The 27,202-nt window shown below is 32.6% G+C and overlaps 4 protein-coding genes across 4 annotated transcripts; 3 read left to right on the forward strand and 1 right to left on the reverse strand.

Annotated features, from left to right (window-relative positions):
• Positions 1–629: 629 nt before the first annotated feature.
• On the forward strand, positions 630–5,464 carry TRIADDRAFT_22183 (uncharacterized protein; the record flags this gene model as incomplete). The annotated part of the gene is made up of 18 exons (XM_002110522.1): positions 630–821; positions 968–1,054; positions 1,149–1,329; positions 1,520–1,617; positions 1,723–1,929; positions 2,035–2,428; positions 2,581–2,770; positions 2,849–2,998; positions 3,096–3,210; positions 3,328–3,395; positions 3,536–3,620; positions 3,699–3,866; positions 3,938–4,027; positions 4,107–4,312; positions 4,389–4,437; positions 4,546–4,668; positions 4,770–5,014; positions 5,224–5,464. Coding segments are annotated over 18 exons (2,889 nt in total), but the record flags the coding sequence as incomplete, so codon positions are not given.
• Positions 5,465–5,879: 415 nt separating this feature from the next.
• On the reverse strand, positions 5,880–7,728 carry TRIADDRAFT_35694 (ribosomal protein L44). The gene is made up of 5 exons (XM_002111057.1): positions 7,687–7,728; positions 7,355–7,460; positions 6,545–6,612; positions 6,278–6,394; positions 5,880–5,971 (listed from the first exon to the last, which is right to left on the reverse strand). Exons 1-5 carry the CDS (start codon positions 7,687–7,689, stop codon positions 5,951–5,953), a joined length of 315 nt encoding a protein of 104 aa, XP_002111093.1. The 5' UTR covers positions 7,690–7,728; the 3' UTR covers positions 5,880–5,950.
• Positions 7,729–13,372: 5,644 nt separating this feature from the next.
• On the forward strand, positions 13,373–24,089 carry TRIADDRAFT_54699 (uncharacterized protein; the record flags this gene model as incomplete). Its single annotated transcript, XM_002110523.1, has 20 exons — positions 13,373–13,684; positions 14,541–14,573; positions 15,448–15,581; positions 15,726–15,854; positions 15,993–16,084; positions 16,211–16,426; positions 16,660–16,723; positions 17,025–17,178; positions 17,424–17,561; positions 17,703–18,708; positions 19,297–19,565; positions 19,981–21,624; positions 21,829–22,071; positions 22,227–22,400; positions 22,478–22,585; positions 22,759–23,022; positions 23,280–23,333; positions 23,462–23,599; positions 23,677–23,799; positions 23,934–24,089. The coding sequence occupies 20 exons, from the start codon at positions 13,373–13,375 to the stop codon at positions 24,087–24,089; spliced, it is 5,451 nt and encodes a 1,816-aa protein (XP_002110559.1).
• A 310-nt stretch (positions 24,090–24,399) lies between these two features.
• On the forward strand, positions 24,400–25,911 carry TRIADDRAFT_54700 (uncharacterized protein; the record flags this gene model as incomplete). The annotated part of the gene is made up of 2 exons (XM_002110524.1): positions 24,400–24,469; positions 24,884–25,911. The coding sequence occupies 2 exons, from the start codon at positions 24,400–24,402 to the stop codon at positions 25,909–25,911; spliced, it is 1,098 nt and encodes a 365-aa protein (XP_002110560.1).
• Positions 25,912–27,202: the final 1,291 nt, after the last annotated feature.

Below are 27,202 nucleotides of genomic sequence, written 5' to 3' on the forward strand. Positions count from 1 at the left end.
ACTGTACAAATGCCACCCAGTCTCTGATAGATTGCATTCCATGTAGGCTACTTACTATACAACAACTGTCGATTAAAGTGAAAATTGGAGGTAATGATGGATACAAGTAGCGAGACAATCAACTGTTGATAAATGATGGAATGAACAATTCTTGAGATCTCACAATGCTATAATTTAGGTTCTTGATGATATGTTTGAGTGCTATTACATTTACCATTTATACGAGTAATAGAACGATTAAGGTATTCGATGAATACTAGTACTGTGCATTTAAGCAATATCGTTTCAGTTTACGGATTCATTTTACAACCGTCAAAGGGATTTCGCCACCTTATAATTACAATATAATTTTAGTCAGTTCCTTGATTTTTAATGAATTAACCTAGATTTATTGTTACAGCCTACGCTATAATAATACGTACGTAATATATGTGATGGGATAACGTTTATTTCCTCTCATCGATTGTTACACTAACTGCTTAGATGAATGCGATCAAACCTGTAGATCGTGTGCACTTGCGATTAATATTGTCATTAGCTATCGCATGATGCATAATGTCATCTTTAAAAGTTTTTATATTTCACACGAACACTTACTTGAGATCATAAATAAGTAAAATGGTTGTAATTTGAAAGGTCGATACTTTCCAAGATTGCAAAATCATCAGCTCACGGTAGAAACTAAGTTTGATGGTGAATCTATGAGTACGGATCCTGTCGGGCATACTAGCTCGCCATTCTTTGGGACTGAACTAGCATGGGAAATGGACAAGAAGGCATTACACCAACACCGTATGCAAAGGACACCAATTAAACTACAGGTACAAGTGTAGTGATATCATGCATTCCCAATTATATAAAGGCAAACACTAGTTTATTACTTAATAGTTATCATATATTATACAATATAGCTTTGTATCTGATTGATTGTGAATTCTTCTTGACGCTAATATCATGCAATTGTTAGTGCATTGTTGAAGACTTAAGTATTGGTACACGAGAAGTTGCTGGCTATATCATGTTAGATTTAAGAATGGCGCAGAAAAAGCCACAAGTGAGATAACAAATAAATAACCTTTTGATGACTTTTAATTCTTAATTTGCATGGTATTTATCCTTAAAATCAAATCAATCCTGATACGATTTAGAAGGCAATTTGGTATCCTTTACTCAGTACGTCCGGCAATTATAAAAAGAGAAAACCGGAATTGCAAGTAATGATGACCTTAGAAAGTGAAGCTAATGAAGATAACGAAAATAATTTTACTGCTCAACCTTTGCCTAAATACTTGCATAAAAATCAAAAACGTAAGCATGCTATAATCATAAGTCGATTGACTACATGCAATATTACGTAGTGTACAGTACACATCTTTATTTGTGAATTATAAACCGTGCAATAGACTGGCATCAAGAGCGTTATTGTACTATATTTTACTAGCACATAAATCAGGTAGCGAGTTGTCAAGTGCATCCGAAGACGAATTTCATACAAAGATCAATCCGGTCTTAGTAGAAGATAGCGAAGGATTCTTTTTCCAAATTGGGCCTAATAAGAGGGCAGCAGATCATTTTTTGCTATCCTTATCTATACTATATGGAAAAAATTTAATACAGGTTATTGCTGCATTATGATAAGTAATAAAATCCAAGATTTACACTGGTAAATATACATATATTATGACTATCATTTTTAACCATACAGTATTCTCTATTTCTTAGCTAATCCCATCATCAGCACGATTGTCAGAAAAGAATCCTTCCGTTGCTGGATACTATTTTCGATACTATATTTTCGATAACGAAATTACAAATATGTATTTTTACGATCTACTGAATCCTGAATTTAAACCAGAACGAGCATCGGTTCGACTACGAAGTAATCCCGAGTACTTAATAAATTACTTTAGTCGTAATCCGGCCATTGAGGTATAATAAATTAAAATTTTTTATTCGTCTCTATTTAAATCCTCAAGGTAAAATTTACAAATTACTAGTAGGCAGATTTAACAAATCGTTATTAATCTATTGCAGATCGATCTTTGTTGTGGTCAACAAGTCCTTGGTGTTGCTCAAGTTCCCACTCAAGGATTATTGCAAAAGTTAGGATCAACCGCAGTAGATGGAATGTTCCACTTACTTATGCCAAATCAGTTGACACCCTGGGACTCTGATGCAGTAGCACCTGCAGTCAGTGTTACCATCACTTTAAGAAGGTTGTCACAGTCAACAGAAACTCAAGCTAGCAAAAGCAAATCGAACGAAATGACTGTTGATCGGGAAAATCAAGGAAAAAGAGAAGATGGCCAAGCGAAGGAAAAGAACCAACCCATATACTCCATTAAATCGATAGAGGAAAATATAAAGACAGTGGTACTTGATGATGAGGGTCAAAAATTGGGTGAAAAGCCTCATAGTACTTACGATAGTAACCCTAATGCTGGAAAAGATATTTTAAATCAGGAGGTAATCAAATTTAAATATCAAGAATTGTTAATTAATAATAAGAATTTGATTAAAAAAATCAATTATCTACTTTAAAAAATATCATGTAGGAAATAGGAAAACCTGCAGAGCCAGTATCAACAGCCGTTAATCAATATCTAGATGAAAATAATGCAAAGGCGACAACGTCTGTACTCACTGGTTCTAATCAATATCAAGCAATAGCTGCCAGAATAGAGCAAGGGCAACATCATTATCGATTTACAATCGACCTTAGAACAATTCGAAACTTAAATGTCGGCTTTTATTGTAACTGCTTTTTGAGGTATAAGCACATTGTTAGAATTATGACATACTGTACTGTATTTATGATATATATTAATGATTGCTTTTGTTTTGATAGATATACGTATCCATATTTTGGGAGTAGCTCTCCGATTATTACAGCTCCACCGATTGAAATCACTCGTAATATGGAAGCTAGACTTCCTAACTCTCATTGCACCTTTAATTTCGCTTGTACGCCTAAAATGTTGCGCGATACTACAACCAAGTAAGTTTTGTTCAGTCAGATGATAGTGGATATTATTTTTGTAAATATAAAAATCATCGTCGGTATGATAAGTAATTAAACATTTTTAATAATTTAGTACGCCCTTAATGGTTGAAGTGTGGCATCGTGATAAAGTCAGCAATGATGTATTGATGGGTCTAGCTCAAATTTCACTAGCTGAAGTATTACAATGTGATAAGCAAAAGATTTCTGTAAGATCTTGTTTCCGTTAGTCGTTTCATTGATTTTGGATTCATTCATTTGTCACTATTTCGAGAAGGTTGTTAACATGGGTTTTACCTGTTTATGTACATAATCTGTATTCACAGCTTAGCACTGGGTCCGTAGGTTATAAGCAAAGTGTTAAGCGGACAACGCACATCACTTCCTCATCAGAGTAAGTTATTATCTCTATTAGATCATGCTAGATCCCAATTTCGTAAATTTCGTGTCGTTTACAGATTCATGATTTCTTGAGTTTAGAATAGTAGCAATTCGACATTTATGTGTTATGTTACATGATTGACCTACTCCTAGATCGAAAAGAATTGGTAATTTAGATATCATACTAGAACTGGACGATTTAGGCGAAGTTTTAAAACCTGATACGACTGCATCACGTGTAAGTTTATTTGCATTCATTTCTTATTAGCTCTTATATGCTATTGTATCATTGCTGACATTCATCCTTTTTGTTTAGTCATCCGATGTACCTTCAATTGCAGCAAACGCCCATAACCAAACTGATACGTACAATCATTCTGATGTTGATCAATTTGAAAAGCACTACCGTGAAACGCCACAATACCAGGCAGCGTTAGAACTGGAAATTTGGAAAGAAAAACAAAAGGACTTATTTCTCGCTGAGGTTACTAACAATAAATTTTGCTATCCAATTAAAAACAGAATTGCCAAATATGCTTATCCTGTTTCACACAGTTAAAAAAGAAGGAAGAGGAATACATGAGACTGATGGCCCAAGAGTGGAAACAGAGAGACAGTGAACGAGAGATTCTAGTTAGAAAGAAGGTGAATTTCGAAGTGGATTCTTTATAGATTTTTATAATAGCAATTGTTAGTAAATCTGCGTTTATTCTTTACCTCTCAGGTTGATGAATATACCAAGTTGACGGATAAACTTAAGACCTCTATTGCTGACTTAGAAAAACGTGAGAGACAGCTAACCTTAGGAGAGAATGAACTGAGTCGTTTACGAGATGAAATCCAAAGGGAATTACAGTTAAAACTGAATGAAATGAACGAAGCATCTAGAAGATTCCAAGAAGATTGTGAACATCGAGTTACATTGGAAAGGTATACATTACATTGATCAGCATTTGTAATGCCATCTATGATAAATTAGTAATCAATTTTAATTCTATCCTTTTAGGGCTAAGGTTCTTGATTTAGAAGAGCAAAAACAAAAGTTATTCGCCGATGTTAGTAGCTCTTGTTTATTTTATTTGCTATTAATCCTACTGAGATTTTTTATTCGGAAATGAATCCAGTCATAACAAATTTATTTATCCTCTCCCGGAATTTTGCAGTTGAAAGAAGCTGAGAATCGATATAGAGAAAGGGAATCAGATTTTGATAAGTATAAGAATCAACAAAATAGTAAACCTGAGGCACAGCTCAGAGCTGATATTAACATGTTAACATTGGAAAAGGTTTGAAATTTATTGGATAATTTGTCATTTTTTCTATCGTTAAAGTCCATTATTCTTAGAATATAATCCTAACGAGTTACTATTTTGTTACGATTGCTTAGGTTGAGCTACAACGAAAGCTGGATGCTACTATAAAATCGAAGCAACATTACAAAGAACAATGGAGTGAAGCATTGAAAGAATTAGCGCGGTTGAGAGAACGTGAACGTGTAAATGAAAAGACTAGACTGCAGAAACAAGCCAGAGAGTTAGAACATTTACGATTGCGCTATTTAGCGCAAGAAGAAAAGGGAGTAATGAAAAATGATAAAAATGAGTTGGAAACATTAAAAGAGGAGATTAAAAGGTAACTAAACTTATCAACGCAATAGTATCAACTCGTATTGATGGGTGAAATAGTAGATTGAATCCGTTCTGCTGTAGAGCAATGGATTCTAAATTTAGATATTACTGCTAATTTTTGGTCTGTAACCAACCTTGCTTCAGCGTACTGATTCAAGACCTCAGAGAATATTGTATTTATCTGTAAATGATGATCTATTTCAATACTTGCAGCCTGGCTACATCAATTCGGCAGACAGGCCACAAGACCCAGGAATTATCAACTGAATTAAAGGAAAAACAAAAGAAACAAGCTATCGCCGCTGAAGTCAACCAGGAAGAATTAGAACAGCAGATTGCCAGACTAATTGAAGAACGAGATACTTTAATGAGCGCTGGGGCATATACAGTAGACGATAAAATAATCCGTGAGCTAGATAAGAATATCAGAGATACTCTAGCCCGTCAGGCGTGATGACACTGCTGGTTGTGGCAAGAAATACTGTCGTTGTAGTAGTTTATATCGTTTTGTGTTGTACAGGTGCAAATACACCTGTGGCAAATTTTAAAAGTGTAATGTATTTAAAATATGACGAAACCGTTAATTTTTAAAAACTGCTACTGGTGCAGCTCATTCTTTCTCATATGCAGTTTTATTCTACAGTGTTGAAATCAAATTTGTCTTTTTAGCTATACTAAGGTCCATCATTGATTTAATTTAACAAGCCAAGATCCACTGTTTTGTTCTTATACATCTACTGTATAAACGCACATGTGGCAGCGAATAGTTGTCATAACATAATTTATACGAGCATATAGTAGACACACTACACTAATACCGAAACCTAGATCCATGTAGTAGCTCAATAGCCTAGATTTAAAACAATTTCGTTTTATTTATTTTGAAAGTACAAATGATTATTACAAGACGTAACCATACGAGGTACAGTACAGTTGGTAATTAAAACTGGATCATTTGTCCCTGTAATAAGAAAGTAATGATAATAAGATTACCTATTAAGGCAATATATATTATATTAGCGAGTTGAATCAAATGCTTGCTAAACTGTATATATATATATAATAACTTGCATCGTTTTGAAAAGTATACTGTTTCAGTGTTATTACCGAGATACGTAATGTACAATCAATAAATCATTCAACATTTATTCTATGGCATTGGCAATAAACGATTCTGTTATCTCGACTAGCAAACGTAGCAAAGTATCTAATTGAAATGCACTTCGCTGTATTTGTTACAAGTCAAAAAATAATACATATACAGTACCTTTCTCTTCTTATCACCACCAAGTTCGAAATGTTTGCATCGTTTCAATGCCATCATCTTACGCGCCTTAGTTTCTGTACATTCTAACCGTAAAACAATCTTTTTCGTGGTTTTTGCCTAATGAACAGATAGGAATCCGAATGTTATTTGATATCATACGTTAGGTATCAATACGAAATTCACATCGCATTGTATTTAATGAAACTGAATATAAGGGATTTTTGTATGAGATTAAATTCACTTTGGTTTAACACAACAACTTGGTACCTTTTTGTGAAAGATAGGCTTCGTTTGGCCTCCATAACCTCTTTGTTTTCGATCATACCGACGTTTCCCTAAGTATTTGTTCAAGATTTGATAGTAACAACGTGTTATCCAAGATACAACAGGAGATGCTGGTAATGTGCATTGGTGAAGACAATTTAACACATCCAGAGGCTTATACTAGTATTCATCATGGAGAATGCATCTTTAAATCAATTTATATTAGGGACACTTGTGCTTTTGCATTTGTGCTAATTTGCACACACCAATAATATCAGAATTCAAGTTTATCATCTCTGCATAATTCAGTAGCAGAACTGGTAAAGTTTTCATCATAGTACATAGTCTCGACGTTGTGTCCCGTTCAGTTTAAAATTTGAATAAAAGTACAAAATTCTATTGCTCAATTTAAAAAGTACAAGGAAAACTGAATTATAAGCCCCACCAGCAAAATATAGTATCATTCTATAGGTTGTTGAATAGGGTACTGGTGTGAGATATCGCTAGTATTGAGTATCTATCTACTGTATTCATAAAAACGATCAAGCTAATCATGATCATATCCACAAAACTTAGAAATTGTTGTACTATGTCATTGTCAATATATCAAGATCACTAGGTTCCTATCACGACAGTCGTGCGAAAAGAAATCTTTGCAAATTACAAAATTCTTCCACAAGGACTGTATAGCAACCTAAGCTATTCTGAGTTTGTTGGTGCAGTACTGTATTGATTTCAAGCGATCATCGATCGAATCAATTACCTACTTTCCCATTGTACAGACATTGCCAATTTGTGTTGATATCAACTAACCTTGTGGATGAACAGAAGCTTTTCCAGCTTTATATTGGGTAACTTTATGGACGGTATGCCTTTTGGCTTTTTTACAATAAGTCCTACGAACCTTGGGTACGTTAACCTATTCAAAGGCAAAGGTGCAAAAGTCAGCATTTTAACGATCACAACGACAAAGTGAACGGATGCCTGTCCGTGGCAAATTCGTTCTTCAGTAGCAAGTTTATTGGTTTCAAATAGCGATAGGAAGTTAAAATAACCGTGATAAGAGTCATTTATGATAAAAATGTTCAACAGAAGTAACCGATGGCAGCAATAGCCTATGGATGAACTACATTGATCTTACTCACCATGTTGAAAGTGAAATGGCACGGAACGAAAAGAACCAGTTTGGCTGTTGGGTAAGAATTTAAACTGTTTGTGTACTGTATGGTGCAGTACATTACAGTACTGTATGTACAGTACAGTAATCCACGCGCGTCGTGCGCATTTTCACCATCCATTTTGTACTGTACACTGTAGAGTTGTAACTGTACACTGTAGCATACAGTACAGTGATGTACAGTGTTCATTATAATGTGCTATACTGTACAATCTACCGTATCACTTGCACGGAACACAATACAGTAATGTTATGTTGTACAGTACAGTAACAGGATCGTAAAAACGTGGCCATTGCCCAATGAGTACTGTACTGTACTGTATATAGATCATAAAGGTATTGAACCGAACCGGACCAAATCGATCTGCACCGATCTGAGATCTACCAATGACTGCCACATACTGTACAGTGTACAGTACCACGCCATACTGTACTATCGACTGTACCGTACAGTACGCCTGAAAGGAAGTACTGTAAACAAAAGCATGCTAGGGACTCCAGTCCTGTAACTCGAATAATCATGTTCACAGGATTGTAAAATCGACCAGTTCATGACTACAGTACGGCATAAAGTGTAAAAACGAACCTGGCCGCTTTCATCAGCTCCGATATCTGATGAACTTTTGCATTTCTTAAGAAATGAGATGTAAAACAGACCATACTCTCTAAGTAGAAAAAGTAGACTCTCTTCTAGTTCTAGCAACTGGTTAACATCAGGTCCCTACAGTGTACAGTCTACTGTCGTTAGCATACAGTACTGTACCGGATTCAAAATTATACTGTACTGTACAGTAGTATCACACACAGGTCACGACGGTCCAGTACAGTCTTATGTACTGTAGAAAGGTTCCCATTGAAAAGCATTTCGCTGACACAATTGTGAACAACACCCACGTGGACACGTTTGCTACAGAACACAGTACTGTACAATGTACAGTACATACCGTAAATCAACAGCAACTTGTACAGATGGTCTACAGTACTGTACTGTACTGTACAGTACTGTCCTGTACTGTGTAATATACTGTACAGTGTATATCTTCAATACACTTATCCAAACATATCGGCCAGTTGTTAGCAAAACTATCATGAAGATCTTGATTTAATTCGTTAAAACTCGTCCAATTTGCCTATTCATTATTATTATAGACTAGCTTACACGGACCTTTTTTAATTTTGGAATAGAAGCAGATTTCATCTTAAGTTGGTAGGCCTAACTTTATTGTGGTTGAGTAAACTCATACAGAATAAGATATAGTCAAGCGCATTACATCCATCGAGGGAATGTCGGGGCTCATAACACAAATACTTCCAGTTGATTCATATACGGTATTTCAGGGCTCATTGCACAAATACTTCCAGTTGATTAGTTGATTCGTACAGGGTGGTGCGTTAATTCCATCATAATAAGAGTTTCATAATTTTTGCCATTTCATCAGATCGATTACAGGGTTGACAGGCTCCTTCGATCATATATATGTATATGTTACCTATATATATATATATATAATTATCCATATACGGTATGTCAGGGCTCATTGCACAAATACTTCCAGCTAATTAGTTGATTCGTACAGGGTGGTGCGTTAATTCCATCATAATAAGACTTTCATAATTTTTGCCATTTCATCAGATCGATTACAGGGTTGACAGGCTCCTTCGATCATATATATGTATATATGTATATAATTATCCATATACGGTATGTCAGGGTTCATTGCACAAATACTTCCAGTTGATTCGTACGGCATGGTGCGTTAATTCCATCATAATAAGATTTTCATAAATTCTTGCCATTTCATCAGATCGATTACAGGGTTGACAGGCTCCTTCCATTATATATATGTATCTATATATAATTATAGTATTTGCACATACGAGTATAGTTGCGGTACATTTCCGGTACATTTTACACGCTTTAGAATCTGTTGTGCGCTAGTTAGCACGGTTATCCAACAATTCTGCGATATTATAATAGCGTGATAATTAAATTATTCATTGACAGTAATAATATTTCAACCCTCATACTTTATTCATAGCTTATTTAGGCTATAATTCATGATGGATCAACTTCATCTACATATTTTATTTTGCGTGAATATGCTTCAAAGTTTTAGTGACATAATTATTGATAGTGGAAATCAGCAGAATTGAAATATCCTATTTTTGTTTATGTACAAGCATATTCCAATATTGTATTCAATTAGTTCTATAATTATTGTATTGGTAATTAAATAGACCATGGTATTAATTGTAGCTGGTATAGAAATAGAGGTTATATACAGAGCATAAAAAATTGATGCGAAACACAATTGCAAGACGTAAATCAATAGAATTTTTATTTCTGCAAGAATATCAAATCGACTCCAAAAATACACTTATATGCTCTATAAAGTAGATGTAAAAATTAAATTTGCAAATGCAGAGATTATAGCATCGATTACAACGATATCAAATGAGAAAATTATACTGTATTCATTAAGATCATTATTAGTTTTGATTTATATGTGAAAATACTGTCAGAAAATTTCTTACAATGCATCAAACAAAAGCAAGTAAAAGTAACATCATAATCGAATCAAAGATTAGAGTAATAATAAGTTGGCGAGAATTTGACAAGAAGGGTATACTACGCTATGTCGTGAGATAGAAATAGTCTCAATCGTAAAATTTTTTGCTTTATCCAGCTACAGTTTTGATTTACATAGAAAGCCCAAACTTGATTGAAAATGCTTACTGAATGCACAGTAAATTATGCTCATACTATTTTATCTATTTGTTTAGCTTACTTATTTTTAAGGCTAGGGTAATGACTTTTGATACGAAAGTAAACGAAAAACAATATCATGCTATTATCATAATAAAACAACTGGTCAAAATCATTGTTGACTAGGGTTGATTTTAATTTTTAGCCATGACTATTTACCTTCAAGAATGAATAAATGAATAGTATACACCTCATGTAAATTAAAATATAGACAACGTTGTAAATAACCACTGTGACGATAGCCCCATCGAGTGTACTGTAGACTATGTTGTATCATGTCTAATCAATTATCTAATAACAACGGTTAGACCGTTGAAGATGATCCTATTATAGTATCTATCTAATTAATCGTGGTCCCAAAAATCTCAGTTTGACTTCTTATCCCTTCCGATCTCGATAGTCTAGATATTTATAAGATCCAATGATACTGCTACCGTTCAAGTACAAAATCCAGTTAATTCGCGAAATGCCTGGTCAATTTTCAAAATGCCATGCATCTTGTATTATTAAGCGATACAAATGCTTTAAGGCTAATGCTAATGCTAAGTGCCACAGTAAATGTCATAGTTAGAGAACTTGTAAAAATAAATAATAATTTTCGTAATCAGAACATTATCAATTCAATAATAACTACTTAATTGATACCACTATCAAATAAATAATACCTTTAAAAGAAACAAGGCTTAACGACTATTATAGTCCAACATTGTTAATTATAAAATATGCATAGTTGATGAATTGTATAATGAATAGTGATTAGAAAGGATATTATGGTAGTATGCAAGGAGATGTCAATTTTGTTCTTAAATCTAAAAGTATGGTAATATTCCTCCATACATCTAATTCATCGACTATACAGACTATAGAACAAAAGTTGTTGATTACTATCGGATTGAAATAATTTAGAATAACTGTAATCCTAGGACCAATAAGATGAATTATTTTATTGTATTGATCAAGATGCTACTGTTAAGAAAGAATAAATTACATAACAATATGATCTATTCACTTCAACATTGACGTAAGATGGAATTGTATTCTTTAGGTGCCTCAGTAATGTTGAATTATTTTTCAAGATATATTTTTCTATCTATCAAATAATTGATGCTTATGAAGTATAGCTTAATACAGAAAAGATCAATCGATTGAAATACCGATGGCTTGTATTTATTCATATTATACATTATAATAGATATACAGTGAATCAACAGGTAATACCCCCCTCCTCTCTTCATTCCTGACTCGAGAACTTTTGATGATAGTGAATATATGAATATAATTAATTTGAGTTATTTTTATAGTCGGTCGCTAATGACCCGCTAATGTATTGTATTATTTATAAAGTAGGCTGTTAGGCAACCAAATATGTATCTATAATAGACTGCCAGTAGTGGGTTGAAAAAGTCAGTAAGTTTTAATACTAATGAATAGAGTCTATTTGCATATATTTTATACAAGTGGGTATAGTCCATACTGATTCATATTACGCTTTATACAATTGGTTGCAATCTATACTGTAGACTATATTAATAAATGGTCTTTACCTATTTAAGATACGGTCGATCCTTTTTTTCTTATCGTCTATAGACTGTCTGATCGAGGATAGTCCTACCATTATTGTATTTTCAAGATATTTAATAATTTCAAGTGAAATTAGAATTACTTGAATTTTACTTTTAATGCATGTTGGCTATTATAACTCATTTCAATTGGATGATAAGTCATACTGTTATGATTGATCGCCGGTTTTAATCCAGTTCTATTCTATATCAGAAGCAAAATATGTAAGTGACCAAACATTAAGTTATTCTTTTCTTATTACCATTATATCATCATCATTTGGATATAACGCTACAGTGATCCCTTCCTATTTTAGAATAAAGCTAATTGGATATTATCGATGGAGTAATTTCTGATTCTATCTCTTTCTATATATATACTATTTAGTCCTTTATAGTAACATATTAAGATAAAAATGATGATTGTAGATTAGATTGACTCGAGGGGAATTAATTATTTTTGTATTTCGTTTGATCACCTGGATATTTTTCTCTCGACGATATGATCTCTAATTATCTCTACAATAGGGGCCAGTGATAATTTAATTGTATCAACAAGTGGTTAGCTTTAGAGTAATCATGATGAGTAAATGAGAAATGATTTTGATCGTTCTACGCAGAATACAAAATAGTTTACGGCAATAATAAAAGTCGATCATAAAATTGGCAAGTTTAATAGGTGAAATGGATCAGAAAAACTACACCCAGATGGTGATCTTACTTCATAATACGCCATTTTTTCTCTCTAGCTGTAGAAGGAGGCACCAAAACTGACATGGACCAGATGAAAAGGATGAGCTATTTGATACTGATTTAAATTGTCGATAGGTAAATAAGAATTAATCAAATCAACTTGATGCTTTCATTCTACTCTATATGATAATACAATTCTAATCTTCAACTAATACGAATTGAAAAAGCTAAACTATATCAAAATATCTTACCGTTCTATTTTAATCCTTATGGTAGCATATGGCAAGTTATTGTCATCTATTGATAAAATGAGAATAACAGTCAGAGTAATAAGGCAATTGATTACCAATACTTGACAACCGGCTCATCGATATATTAGAACTAATTTAAAGATATTTGATGAAGCAATACTTACCTAATCGACACTATCGCTACTATACAGTGTACACTGTAGTGTACAGTCGAAGTGAATTAATCTGAAAGTGTCGAATTTTCGTTTCATTCTACGCTTATTCTTGATCGTAAATTATCATCGTTTATGCGATTGAAATCAATTTGTTCATCAATTTCAATGCTTGATGAAGTGAAAAATTTATATCACATCCTTCCTGTTATAATTTTGTAGGTTTTAGATCATGAAAGGTGGGATTCGCATTGGTCATTTTTTTAGGCGACGTCAGCGGAGGACATCGCCGCTTGAGAGGCCCAATGATGATCCAGATGATCAAACCCAAAATAATGAGAGAGATTTAACATGGACCCACGCACAAAGTCAATCAAATGGCCAGCATATTGCCAATCTTGAGCCATCTCCAGATGTGGTTGGCGAAGAAGACATTCATCAAGGTAAAAAGAAAAAGAAATTTAGCAACCCATTGTATGAAAATTTACTGGCCAAAGGTGTTGTTGGCAAGTATGTCGAAGATGTCGATCCAGATCAACAAAATGTAAGTATTTAGAAAAAAATTGTTCTATCTTTATTATCGATTTTTTTTAAGTTCTATCATTCAGAACGACAGAAGATGAAAACATAATTTTTCTGCATATTTTTCATATCTGAGTGCGCAAAGTGACTGATAATAAAATCATTTAGACCTGACAGTTAAAGTACAGAGGTCGAAAATGCAATGTATTCTTTGCCCCTTCCTTGTAACCAAAGATTAACACTAGAAAACACTTACCGCTAATAGTTAAAATATATTAGCCATCATTTAGACAGCTAGAATATAAAATGATCGTTTTTATCTCCTAATTCGTAACTGAAAAACTAATATCGAAATCAAGGGGCCTTAATAGTTAAAATAGATTAGCTAGTATTTTAAATACAAAAGAAAAGGTAAGGATATCCCCTTACTTACGATCTCCGTAAATCAAAGACTTAACATTGGAAAGGTTGATAGTCTTCAATCTCGAATAAAATTAACTTCATAGAGAAATGCAGATTCAAAAATTTCTACGATCTCTGTAGATAAAAGATTTAATGATTTATAGCCTTAATACTTGAAGTAAATTAGTACATTATGGACACACAGAATAAAAAATTACACCTTGTCTCTTTCTTTCATTATAACCAAAAATGAACGTTAGCATTTTTATAACTCCAGTAATTAAGTTGGGTTGCTTAAGCGTTCTAATATTGGCAATTATTTATGCTTTTCAATTCTCAATCTACCTATCTTTTCAATGAACGTAACTCCCTAGTATTCTTAATTTTGGATCACCGTGAATTGTTCATTTTATTGATAGCATTTAGTTCTCATACTTTAGTTATTAATAATTTAAAATTTAATTCTATGATATTAGATATTAGGATTAGTGTTAATGAAAGGATGTCAGGTATATCGACTCGTATTTAAGTGCGCTATTACTTCTTTTTTCATTAAATATAGACATTTTGTGTTATAACTAAACGAATTGGAAGTTATAATGTTCATCGTTTCAATGCATTCAAATCGCTACATTTATTCAAGCCGACCAATCCAATACGGAAAGCAGCCATTAAAATTACCACAAATCAATATCCTTTTTAAAATTATAGTTTACTTATTGAATGAATAGCTCTAAAATTAACAGTGTTATCCTACTGTTTCGGTGTCTTACTGAATATTTAGTGAAAGTAGTACTTAAAAGAATTTCTTAGGCAGGAAATTTACTGTAATATCAATCATTAGCTGATTGATAATTACAATTTTTAGTTCGGTGCTCGACAATAATTTATAACATACTTATTTATAGTTCAATATTCAACAATAACTTAAAATATACGATCATCTAGCAAATTATATTTCGATGCTCGTAAAGTAATTTATAAATCTACGTACATCTAGCAATTCATAGTTCGATGCTCGAAATAATCTATAGCCTACCAATATCTAACATTTTATGCAGTAGTTTGATATTCCATAATAATTGTATCGTAAGCGTAAACTTATAGTTTGCAGCTCGATAACAATTATAATAGAAGCGAATTTAGCAATATGTTGCTAGATAATCATATACTTTAATTCAAAATCTGAAAATCAATAGCGATGTATTGATCAGTTCGGTGCTACGATATAATAATATTGAACTATCCATTTATTGACTACAATTAATTTATGTCGATAATTACATATAGGGTTAATTAGCTTATACAGACTGATTTAACTATAGTACTATTTTCGTAGACAATAATTTAAAATGGAACTAAGAAGATTTTATGACGAAAAAGGGTTTCAGTAATGGTCAAAATCTTTCCTTAACCTTGGCTACATTTTTCGATTTTTTTGTTCTTTTGATAATTTTAAGTAACTGTGTCTTATTAGCGTTTCGTCCTGAAGAAATATCGTCATATAATACCATTGAGTAAGTTAATCTTCTTTCTAATTTAGTTAAAATAACTTACTAATGATTGTATTTTCTCATTCTTGGGCTAACGTTTAGAACGCATTATTTAAATAGATATATTCTCATCTTGAGATTAATGAAATATTGCTTTAATTTATCTAGGATCGGTTACAATGTGGTTTACACTATTGAAATGACATTAAAAATTATTGCTCGAGGATTTATTATTCATCGATTCGCTTATTTAAGAGATCCATGGAATTGGCTAGACTTTTTAGTCGTGGTCCTAGGGTATTGAAATGATAGAGTTAACAAAATAAAATAACGACTGCAATAATAATCTATTTTTCTTCTCCATTTGTAAGTCAACATTAGAAAAAATAACTTGATCAGTATCTAAAATGGTGCATCGAATTTTCTATTGAATAGATTTGTCGCCGCTATACCACAGCTAAGTTATATACCTGGAATTGGTGTTGTAAGAGTATTTAGAGCTCTACGAATGATTACTGTGATTGATGGTTAGTAATGTAAAAATAGGCTGTTTGCGTTATTGGTTTAGAAACTTATGTTTAGAAATCACATGAAGTAATTTTTTATGAAGTCTAACGAACGAATTATTTATTTTATTTTTCATCATTTTCCAGGTTTAAAAACAATGGTCAATGCGATGTTGAAAAGTCTAAGGATGTTAACCGATGTTTTCTATTTAACAATTTTTTTCTTGTGTATATTTGGACTTTTGGGCCTACAAATGTTTATGGGAGTGCTATCGCAAAAATGCTGTTTACCTTATGATTACAATCGATCAGCAATCGATCCAAGCTATCCGTCAACATTACAAAGCTATGTTTTAAATGAAAGTAAGGAAATAACCCAAGATCTACAAAACACTTTTAGTTAAATTAAAGATTAAATTACTTTCTGAAAGTAAATATCTATAGTAACAGTAAAAATATAAAAGCATCATTGGCTATCTTATCATATCAAACGAGGAATTAATAAAGTTAATTAAAGGAAGGCCGTCAGATTTAATACTAACTTGACTACGTTTGGTTTTCTAATATAAAATATGTTATATAACCTACTAATATAGCATTGGCCAATTGGCTACGAGATGGCGACGATTATATAATTTGTGGCAATAGCTCCACTGCAAGGTTAGATATCTAAATTTAATATAATTGATAAAATTACTTTTGAAATCTTTGGCCATTGATGGTAAATATTTCACTTTCAATACCAAGATTATAGTGTTAAATCTACACTGTAATGAAACTGTTGTCTACAGTATATTGATAAATAATATCACAAATTATCTATATGCAAGGTTATTATCAATCAAGATATTTAACTTCAATAAATAATGTCACTCATTAAACTATGCAAGACTACCATCTAGTAGGATATTCTTCTTCAGTATGATATAAGTCTAATCACAATTTTTGGGGGATGAAATAGGAGTTGCAGCAAATACAGCCCAAATCATGTTTGCTACGAAGGAGCACTACCAAATCCGAATGATGGCTATACCAGTTTCGATAATTTTCCCATCTCTTTATTAAATTCTTTTCAACTAGTTACTATGGATTTTTGGGAAGACCCATATAATAAGGTAGAGTATAATATACGATAAATTTCAAAAGTCTTAGATTTACAAACTCACTTAAAACTTTACCGGTACCTTCTCTTTTACAATTAATGTGTGAATAAATTTAGAGTATAGCTAACTTAATTAGAACAAATTTATAATACAGCCTTCGTATGTTTAACAAATTTATCACGACGTCAGTCAATAAAATTAGAATTGTAATCGACCCTTTTAATCGTATTCTCAATTTCATTTTCTTCATTTTTCAGATTTCTGATGCAGTAGACATTGGTTATGCCTTATTTTTCGTCTTTGTTATCATCTTGGGATCATTCTATCTGCTAAATTTAGTTATAGCTGTTGTATCTATGGCGTATAATCAAGAAGATCGCCTAATGCATGATCTGGTAAAGAGATTTAATACAATTATTGATACATGATAGCCTATAGAATCGATTTACAGATACAATTGATTACTATAGTTATTCATATTTGATCGTTATTGAGATCCAATTTCTAAACTCTTAATGCTATTCAATATGCTTTAGCTGCTTAATCATAGTAAAATGATGATAGCAACGAAGAAATCATCCGTATTTCCATACTATTCTGAGAAAGCACCCACATTATGGACACTTCAAAATCCTAGCCAATCCAATATCGAAGAGGGTACGGTTAAAAAAGATGCCATCAGCATTAATACAACAAACACCGAGAATGATGCAATTAAGAAAAATCAAAGCCTTCAATCATCGCCTAGACGCCTGATGAAAAGAACGAGTTTATATGAAGATGCATTACTGTCTGGTATTATGGAAAATAAAGATCTATTACGACGACGATTGATTGAAATTAATCGAGAATGTCCGTTAGATTCGTTACCTTATACCAAATCACAATCGCAAGAGGCATCGAAGGTATCAGGTAAACAGAATAATCATTCGGATATGGCATCGAATTCATCTGATGGTAGCCTTGATCCGAATCATGGACAATCTAGTCAAGCATCTTCTAATTCCAGACATGATAATAAGAATGAACGACGAGGTGCAAACAGTATTTCATCGCTAACCTCGACAGAGTTAACTAACGCCTCCTCCTTAAGCAGTAGTACTACTATTAAACAGCGAGAATCGTTAGAATTGCAAATTCTTCAGAAAGGTGAACATGATCATTCAGTTGAAGAGAGAGAGGCAGCCATTATTACTGAGAATGATGATACAGACAAAAATGATGAAGATCATCATCGTCCAACTCAACGAAAAGCAGCTAAGGATAATGATAGCTTAGATGAACTAATTAACGAATCAACTCAATTAGCGCTACGTAATATTACAAAATCGTCCACAACAAGTTCTAATCGTGGTAAAAATTTATCCGCAAAAGCAAGCAACGGTAAACGCAAGGAGAGTGAATCATTGGAAACATCATCAATAAGTCAAGCAGGGTTTTCTCTAAAATCACGCGAAAATAGTCTAATTAGTCTTAATGCTAAGGCCCCAAATAAAGCTAGAGAATCCATTGGAGGATTTGCTGAGCCAGCTATTGCTGAAGGTAAATTCTAATGGTAAAATAAAGGATCCATTTAAGAATTTAATCTAACCGATGATTGGTATCCAATTATTTATAATTACGTGTAAACCGATGTTTTGAGATACGTCTGATCTCATTTGCTCATTTCCATTATCCGATAGGATAGCATATTTCTGCACAGAAATAAGCTAATAAATATTTTATAGTTCATAGGCTTATTTCAAAAATTTCTTCTCATAGTTATAGAAAGGTTCACTTTTGCTACATCAGTATCACAGTCAACTTTTCTATACGCTTATTACTGGAAAACGATTTAATTTTGTGTATTGATATTGATATTAACGTATTATTAGCTTAGTATTACAGTAAATTATAGATGTTTCATTTTTGTGCATCTTAGCTTCCAGCTTCTATTTGAGTGAATTCGAATCAGCTACAAATACTATTGGTTTATTGCTTTGTCAATTAGCTACGGTACTATATTTTAACCAATATAATATGTTGTTTCGCTCCTGATTATAGTTAATTCAATGTATCTAATAACGAATATTTGGTGCTAATACTTGTGGTGATCTTAATATTTATTTTAAATTACCTTCTACGTCATAGCTAAAGAACTTGTCAGCATTGAATCAGAGAATGGTGATCCTGCGATGTCTGATTCAGTTACGGATCCTTCCATTCCACGAGTTGGTAAAGGCCCATGTTGGCAAACATTTCGATCGCCAATCAATAAAATAGTTACCGATCCACTGTTTGACTTGATAATTACGTTTTGCATCGCATTAAATACTTTATTTATGGCATTATATCAGCCTAATCCGCGAAATGATCCTGGAAAGGCTAGCCTTAATAACGTCATTCAAATTGCAAATTATGTAAGTATTATGCTTAGTTTACCATAGCAGTCTCACAACGTTATGCAATAAAAAGGTAGAAAAAAATGATAATATAACCAATTAGTCATAGTATAGTTTTGCTTCTATTAGACTAAAATTATATAACGATGTCAATACTACGTAGAGGAAGGTCGAAATAACGACGTATAAATTTTCCAAGATAGTGTTTTAAAAGTTAAATCGAAACAAAATTACTATCGATTCTACAAAGAATCGGAAGTATCTATAGCAATTTATTTACTCTAGCTTATATAAATTAACTACTACTTAAAATATTTAAATGTGATACAAAAAGATATATTGCAATAAATTCTTACTACTAACAAATAAGATTTAGCAATTAGAAACACTTAAGTAGGCAATTTCTTACGCTGTGTTTACGTTTATTTGGCAGGTATTTACTGGGATTTTTACCTTGGAAATGGTTCTAAAGTTAATTGCTTTTACTCCATCTGGCTATATTAGTAGTAAATGGAATGTCTTTGATGGCCTTGTGGTCATTGTAAGTTATTTAGATTTTATATTATCTACTATACTCCAACAAAATCGGGGTTTAGCTGTATTGCGTACATTTCGTTTATTGAGAGTTTTTAAATTAGCTCAATCATGGACTGCAATGAGGACATTAGTTCGAGCAATTGTACGTAGTTTATCGGCTATTTTTTATGTCACATTAATCCTATTCTTGGTATTATACGTCTTTGCTGTCTTGGGCATGAAGATATTTCGTCAACCTTACCTCAACTATTATAGTACAGTTAATTTCCCTCGCTGGAATTTTAATACATTTTTCGATTCGTTTATGCTAATCTTTCGTGTCTTATGTGGCGAATGGGTCGAACCATTATATGAAGCAATGCGAGCCACTAATCCAGCTAGTATTATCTTTTTCATTTCTGCTTATGTTATTGGTAATTTATTAGTCTTAAATTTGTTCTTAGCCTTATTATTAAGCTCATTTGAAAACGTATCTTTTACGGAAACTTATGACCAAGATACTATTATTAATAATCGCCGAGCATCACCCATGATTTCAATTGCGTTGCGCTTAGCACAAATTTTAAGGGCAGATAAACTTTATTTCTATATGCGAGCTCATTTTGGCTGCTGTAAAAGAGCAGAAGTCGCAGAGATTAATCCACCTAATAAAGAAGATGAGTCATCAGTCATATCACAGAGTATTGTCATGGATCCTATCGATTTAGGTTATCCAGGATCATCATTACCCATACAGCAAGGTAAAGTATTTAAATTGGAGCCTATACCTGGTAGAAAGACTAGCGATGCTCCGTCCAGATCAATCACTGATTTACGCGGCTTTATCATTCCATCTGCTCAAGATTTACAACGGAGTCGAAAAAGTGTACCTAATATCAGTCTTCAAGGCCACGACTTACGAGGAATGACTCAAGATCTGCGAAATACAACTCGTAGCAAAAATAGCGTACAAACTATACCAATAGAATCTAAAATAGAATTTATGGCTGTGAATGCGTCTAATAGAAGTTCGAATAACGAATCAGATTATCCAGTTGATTTACATAATAAAGTTTATGCAACATCGTCAAAAAAGAATAATGGCCTTCTATCAACGAATAGTAATGGGAAGGCATTGAGTGCATCATGCAATCATTTACCAGTTGGAACGCGGCATCATAGTGGAAGCGGATTGACTTTATGTCATGTTGGGACTGGAATGGCTAGCAGTGAAAATCTTGATAATGGAATCTCCAATCCTAAAACTTCTCTAATGTCTAAATCAGTCACACAATTAGAATCGAAAAATGAAACTCGTTTAATTATCGATCGAAGACGTAGTACCCGATCTGTTAATCGAAATCATAGCCATCTTAGTGAAGATGATGACGATTATTACTATCCAGAACAAGATAGTGATGAATCCGATGATGAAGTTATCATCAGTAGTGATGATAAGCCTTCAAGAGTAGCAACTCCACCATTACGTCGTGGACAGGTTTCTCGTTCGTCATTTGTAAGGCTCGGCTCGGATGGAGATATCGATGCTAATGAAGATGAGGTAAACTATTTTCAATCTATTTCCAAACGGGTACATATGAATTCATTTAAAATCCTTGAATATAGGCATATAGTATATAGAACATAATACGTAGTAATTATGTATATATACAGTCTGTAGTATATATGTATGTAGTGTACGGTCTCATATGTAGAATATAACACAAAATTCCTTTTTTGAGAAATATTCCTATTTCATCGATAGGATTGGTCAGCATCTCGTTGTGAGTCAACAGTCGGTGATGCTGAAGAAGCAGCCACTACCACTAATTTACCGGCCCCCTGTTTTCCACGGTTTGTATCCAAATGCTTTCCCGCTTGTCGTTCAGACGAATGGGCAATAACAAACTATTGGGTAACAATGAGAATCTATGTTAAACGATTGGTTGAGCATCGAGTTTTCGAAGGAATTATTCTTCTTCTAATATTTGCTAGCAGTGTCATCTTGGTAAGTGGTATTAAATTACAGAGGATTGAAATTGATTATGTTTACGATCGAGAATAGATCAATAAATTTATAAATGTGATCGAATAAGTTCAATTTTGCAATCTTTAATGGAACGAATCTAATTCTAATTTTTATAACATGACTGTTATGGATAGGCTCTAGAAGATGCTTATATCCTTCAACGCCAAGATTTAGCTCGTGCAATTGAAGCCCTTAATGTCTTCTTTGCGATAGCCTTTACGGTGGAAATGGTCCTGAAATGGATTGGATTAGGTTTTGTTGCTTACTTTACAAATCCATGGAATCTGCTAGATGCATCTATTGTAGCGGTAGGATTATCAGATTACACGTGTAAATATATTGGCATATCAGCTGCATAACACTAATTCAACCTATCTTTAATTAGATCTCGTTGGTGACCATTATCCTACGCAATTTAGCAGCTTTTCGATCACTCCGTACGCTAAGAGCATTAAGACCTTTGCGCGCTGTATCTCATTGGGAAGGCATGAAGGTAGTGGAAATTTTAATCATAGCTAAATGATATTATATGCTAAAATTAGAGATGTAGAAATTTTAATTGTAGCTAAACGATATTACATGCTAGGGTTATAAGCGTCAAAAATTTAAATTACAGCTGACCGATGTTATAAGCTAATTCTATTTCCTATTTATGACTACTCGTAGGTGGTAGTGAATGCTCTCTTTGGTTCAATTCCGTCCATCGCTAATGTAATCTTAGTTGGGGCAATCTTGTGGCTAATATTTGGTATTAGTGGAATGTATATCTTTGGCGGATTATTTTATAAATGTGAAGATGCTGCCGGAAATCGCATGAATGCAAGCATTATTCCAAATAGGACAGTTTGTTTAGATAATGGCTTAACATGGCAGAATTCATTGATTAATTTTGATTCCGTACCGGCGGCATTTTTAGCCCTATTTCAAGTTGTAAGTTTTTACCCTGACTTAATTTATGTACTTGTATACTCGTCTCAACTGTAATTCAACGCGTATTAGTGCTTATTTTATATCTCTATTTAATATATGTTTATCAGTCTTGAGCTATAAGTTTCTATTATGATTTAATTCATATCACCACTAGTCCAATATAAATATTTAGCAAATAAGCATTAGCAAAATATATAAATTTATACAATAGATCTCCATTCACATTTGCTAAAGTTCATAAACTCTTTCTTAAATAGGCTACATTTGAAGGATGGATGGAAATTATGAGAGATGCGACTGATGCTAAAGGAGTAAGATGGCAATTTTTTATAAATTATATATGAAGTCAAATTTTCGCCTAAGCGGTACCAAAACTTGAAGAAGCAAAAATTGAAGACAAGCTATTAAATTCTATTCCTCTTATTCGTATACTTTTTAGATTGATCTTCAACCAGTCCGACTCTATAACAAGGGGGCATACGTTTATTTCGTTATATTCATCTTTTTTGGCACCTTTTTTACTCTCAATTTGATTGTCAGTGTTATCATTGATAATTTTTATAAATTGAAAAGAACAGTAAGTTAGGATTAAGTTGCACGACATTATTATATAAATATGAGTAGTTATAAGTTCAATCTGTTGAATATTTCTAGTACGAGAGAAATGCCGCTGGTATACCAACTGATATTTTATTAACCGAAAGCCAGAAGAAATGGTATAAAACTATGCAAAAGTTATCCAAGAAAAAGCCTACCAAACAAATCCCACCAAGCAGAGTAAGTAGTTTATAGGGCTAAAAACTGTTTCGTCAACAGATTATTTTGTTACCGCTATATTTATTATTAATTTCATTTATTTTCGATATTTTAATTACTGTTCTTTTTCCCTCATCTTTATTTCTATTTTACAGTACAAATGGCAAAATCATTTGCTAGGTTATGTTCAGACTCAACGTTTCGATTTATTTATTATGACAATCATATTTGCTAATACAATTACTATGATGGTCAATCATTACCAAGAAGCCAAGGAAGTCTCCGATGCTTTACATATCCTTTTCTACTAGATTGTATAAAATCAGCTAGAAATACGCCATTATTAAACTATAACTAGCTGCTTAGGGCTAATTTATGCAGTAGAGTAAGTTGTAAGATTTATTAAAACGGGATACTAACTTGAGTACTACATTTACCAATAAAAGTATGAGATCTGTTTACATTCTATAAATTTTAAGATTAATGTATAATGATATAGATTAATCTTATTCTTCTTAACCAAAGTCGTGGCTTTTCATTTATTTTGCCCGGCAAACACGAATCATAGACATTATCTTCACTTCCATTTATACCCTTGAAGCCATTTTGAAAATTCTGGCCATGAGACGATATTACTTTAATATTCCGTGGAATGTATTTGATTTTTGTATTGTCATCTTATCAATTATTGGTAAGTGCTAGTTTATAGATAAAAACTTCTATTTCTGCAATGGAATATTAAAATTATATGATTTAAGATCTAAGACGATATCAGCGTTACAATAATTTCAAAGGAAATCATTAATCTTCATTTCTAATCAAAAGAAATTTAATAGCGAAGATTTAGAATAGTCCATTTCGATAGCAAAACTCGAATATTATACTTAGAAGTTGATTATTAAATTACATCAAATCTATTTTTACCTCTGATTGTGGAAGGTTAATGTACGAGTATAGCAAGGTTGAATTACTGTAGCGATAGATAGATGGATAGTTTACAGTATTAGCTTAATATTTCTACCTATAGTATATATAATATATGTACACCTTGTTGTGTGGTTAATAGTCATAGAATTGAAATCTTTGGTTAATTGTTGTTTAATAGGTTTGGTTTTAGATATCATTGCGCAAACCAATAGCATTCCAATTAGTCCTAGTGTATTGCGTGTTTTACGGGTTTTTAGAATAACGCGAGTTTTAAGATTAATTGAAGTGGCTAAAGGTGTTCGGCGATTGTTAATGTCGCTAGCAATGTCCCTACCAGCATTACTTAATATTGGTTGCCTCCTCTTCTTGGTTATGTTTATTTATGCTATCATTGGTATGTCGTTATTTGGTAGCATGGTTCATCATGGCACCATCACTGATACAATCAATTTTGAGACCTTTCCCAATGCTATGGCGCTACTCTTTCGATTAATGACAGCAGCTGGTTGGAATGATGTCCTCGATTCTTTAATGACAGATGGGCCTAACTGTAATGCATCGTTAACTAATCTAGCACCTACTGGAACATGTGGCAATCCTGGTGCAGCAATACCATATATGGTGACATTCGTATTTATAACATTTTTAGTCTTGGTCAATATGTATGTCGCTATCATCTTAAACAATTATCAGGAAGTAGTAGAAGACGAGGAAATTGGTATTACAACCGGTGATATCGACATGTATTACGAGCTATGGTCCAAGTATGATCCATATGCAACCCAATTTATCGATTACCATTTCTTGTCACAATTTGTAGCTGATTTGAATCCACCACTCAAGATACCACAACCGAATAAATATGCTTGTGTTGCTCTAAATCTACCGTTATATGATGAAGATCGATTGCATTGTTTAGATATATTGGAAGGTTTATTATTTCGTGTTCTAGGTAATCCATTTGAAGAAGGGACTCAAGCAGTTGAAGAATTTTTTATTTTAAAAAGGCAAATGGAGAAAAAATTTGCTGAAGCTTTTCCAAACTGGAGAGCAGATAGTGCTAATCGTAATGCTAGAACAACCATGCAATTAAGTCGTGAAAATTGGGCGGCTAAAGTTATTCAACGCGCCTATCGCCAATGGAAATATCGATCAGATATCCATAAGGCAACTTATCGACATGTTCATTCTCGCAGGCGTCATTAACACTAATTAAAAAAAGGATGGCTGCTTAATATCATTTCATCATGATTATAGCATCATTATTTATGGGATATTGAATCGATGGCAATAATATAATTGTATCCCTGTGTATTTTTGAAAACAAATCAAACCTTCCAAAACATTTGTAGTGCTGGTATTTGATACTGATGTCTCATCAATTTTAATTGAAATCAACATTCTTGATGAAATAGCCTCACCAGATAATGTCTGTAATTTATGTCAAAATGATTGCTTTTTATTTGTAATCATATCGATGACAAAATATATTCTAATTATAATTGAATACATGGATACAAACTCAGTGTTGATCTATTCAAGAAACATTTTACAGTACTTTTAAAGTCTGATTATATTCTTTGCATTCTTGAATCGGAGACTGTTGCTAAGTAATTATAACTTTATTGAAGCTATGTGCAAACGAATTTAATTCTGTGTTTGCTTGATAATGCATTTTAATATAGTATCTAATATATTTTTATTGGTTCGCTTGAAGCTAAACAATTAATATGTGATACAAACCTGTAGCAGAATGATTTTTAAACTATTTTTCGTCCAATATTGACGGTCATAAATGTACATTTATATTATTATGTCAGTATACTTCAGTATAATGATCAGTAGGATTATATAAATCATTAAAATGATGATAGCAAATAATTAGTTCTCATTTGATTTATTCCAATATTTAAATAATTATCCTTATCGCACTAATTGCGAATAGCGTGCTAACATCTAATTGAGTATTTGATCTATTTCAATTATAACGCTAAATTAAAAACAAGATTTTATCTATAAGCGATTACTTTTACTGTTGAAATTTCTTGTAAAGTCATAAATTCATTTTCAGAATGATTATAAATTTCAATAAGAAAATTAGCTCGATAATGAGTACTGTAACCAATGTTGTAACAAATCAAATAATATAATTATAAGAGAATATTGACAGATGATATGACCATGCAACGAATAATTTGTTAGCTGATCGAGCTTTAATTTTGTATCTTTGATCATTCATTAATTAAATTCTTAGCTTGCTGCGGACTCTAATGCTTGAACCTAGGAATTTTGCTGCTTTAAATTAGTTTTACTGATCGTTAATTCTTTATATGTGCACTAACTGTGACAAGGGATCCAATGCTTATTCACTTGCTTTCCGATTTCGCATTTATTGGATAAAATACCAAATACAATCTGTCTAATCGTGATTATCGAAAATATAAGTAACTGATTTATTTTTACTCTTATAAATTGTTATAGACTCCTTAATACTTTT

Source organism: Trichoplax adhaerens, genomic scaffold (genome assembly GCF_000150275.1).
Source record: "Trichoplax adhaerens TRIADscaffold_3 genomic scaffold, whole genome shotgun sequence".
Lineage (NCBI taxonomy): Eukaryota > Metazoa > Placozoa > Uniplacotomia > Trichoplacea > Trichoplacidae > Trichoplax > Trichoplax adhaerens.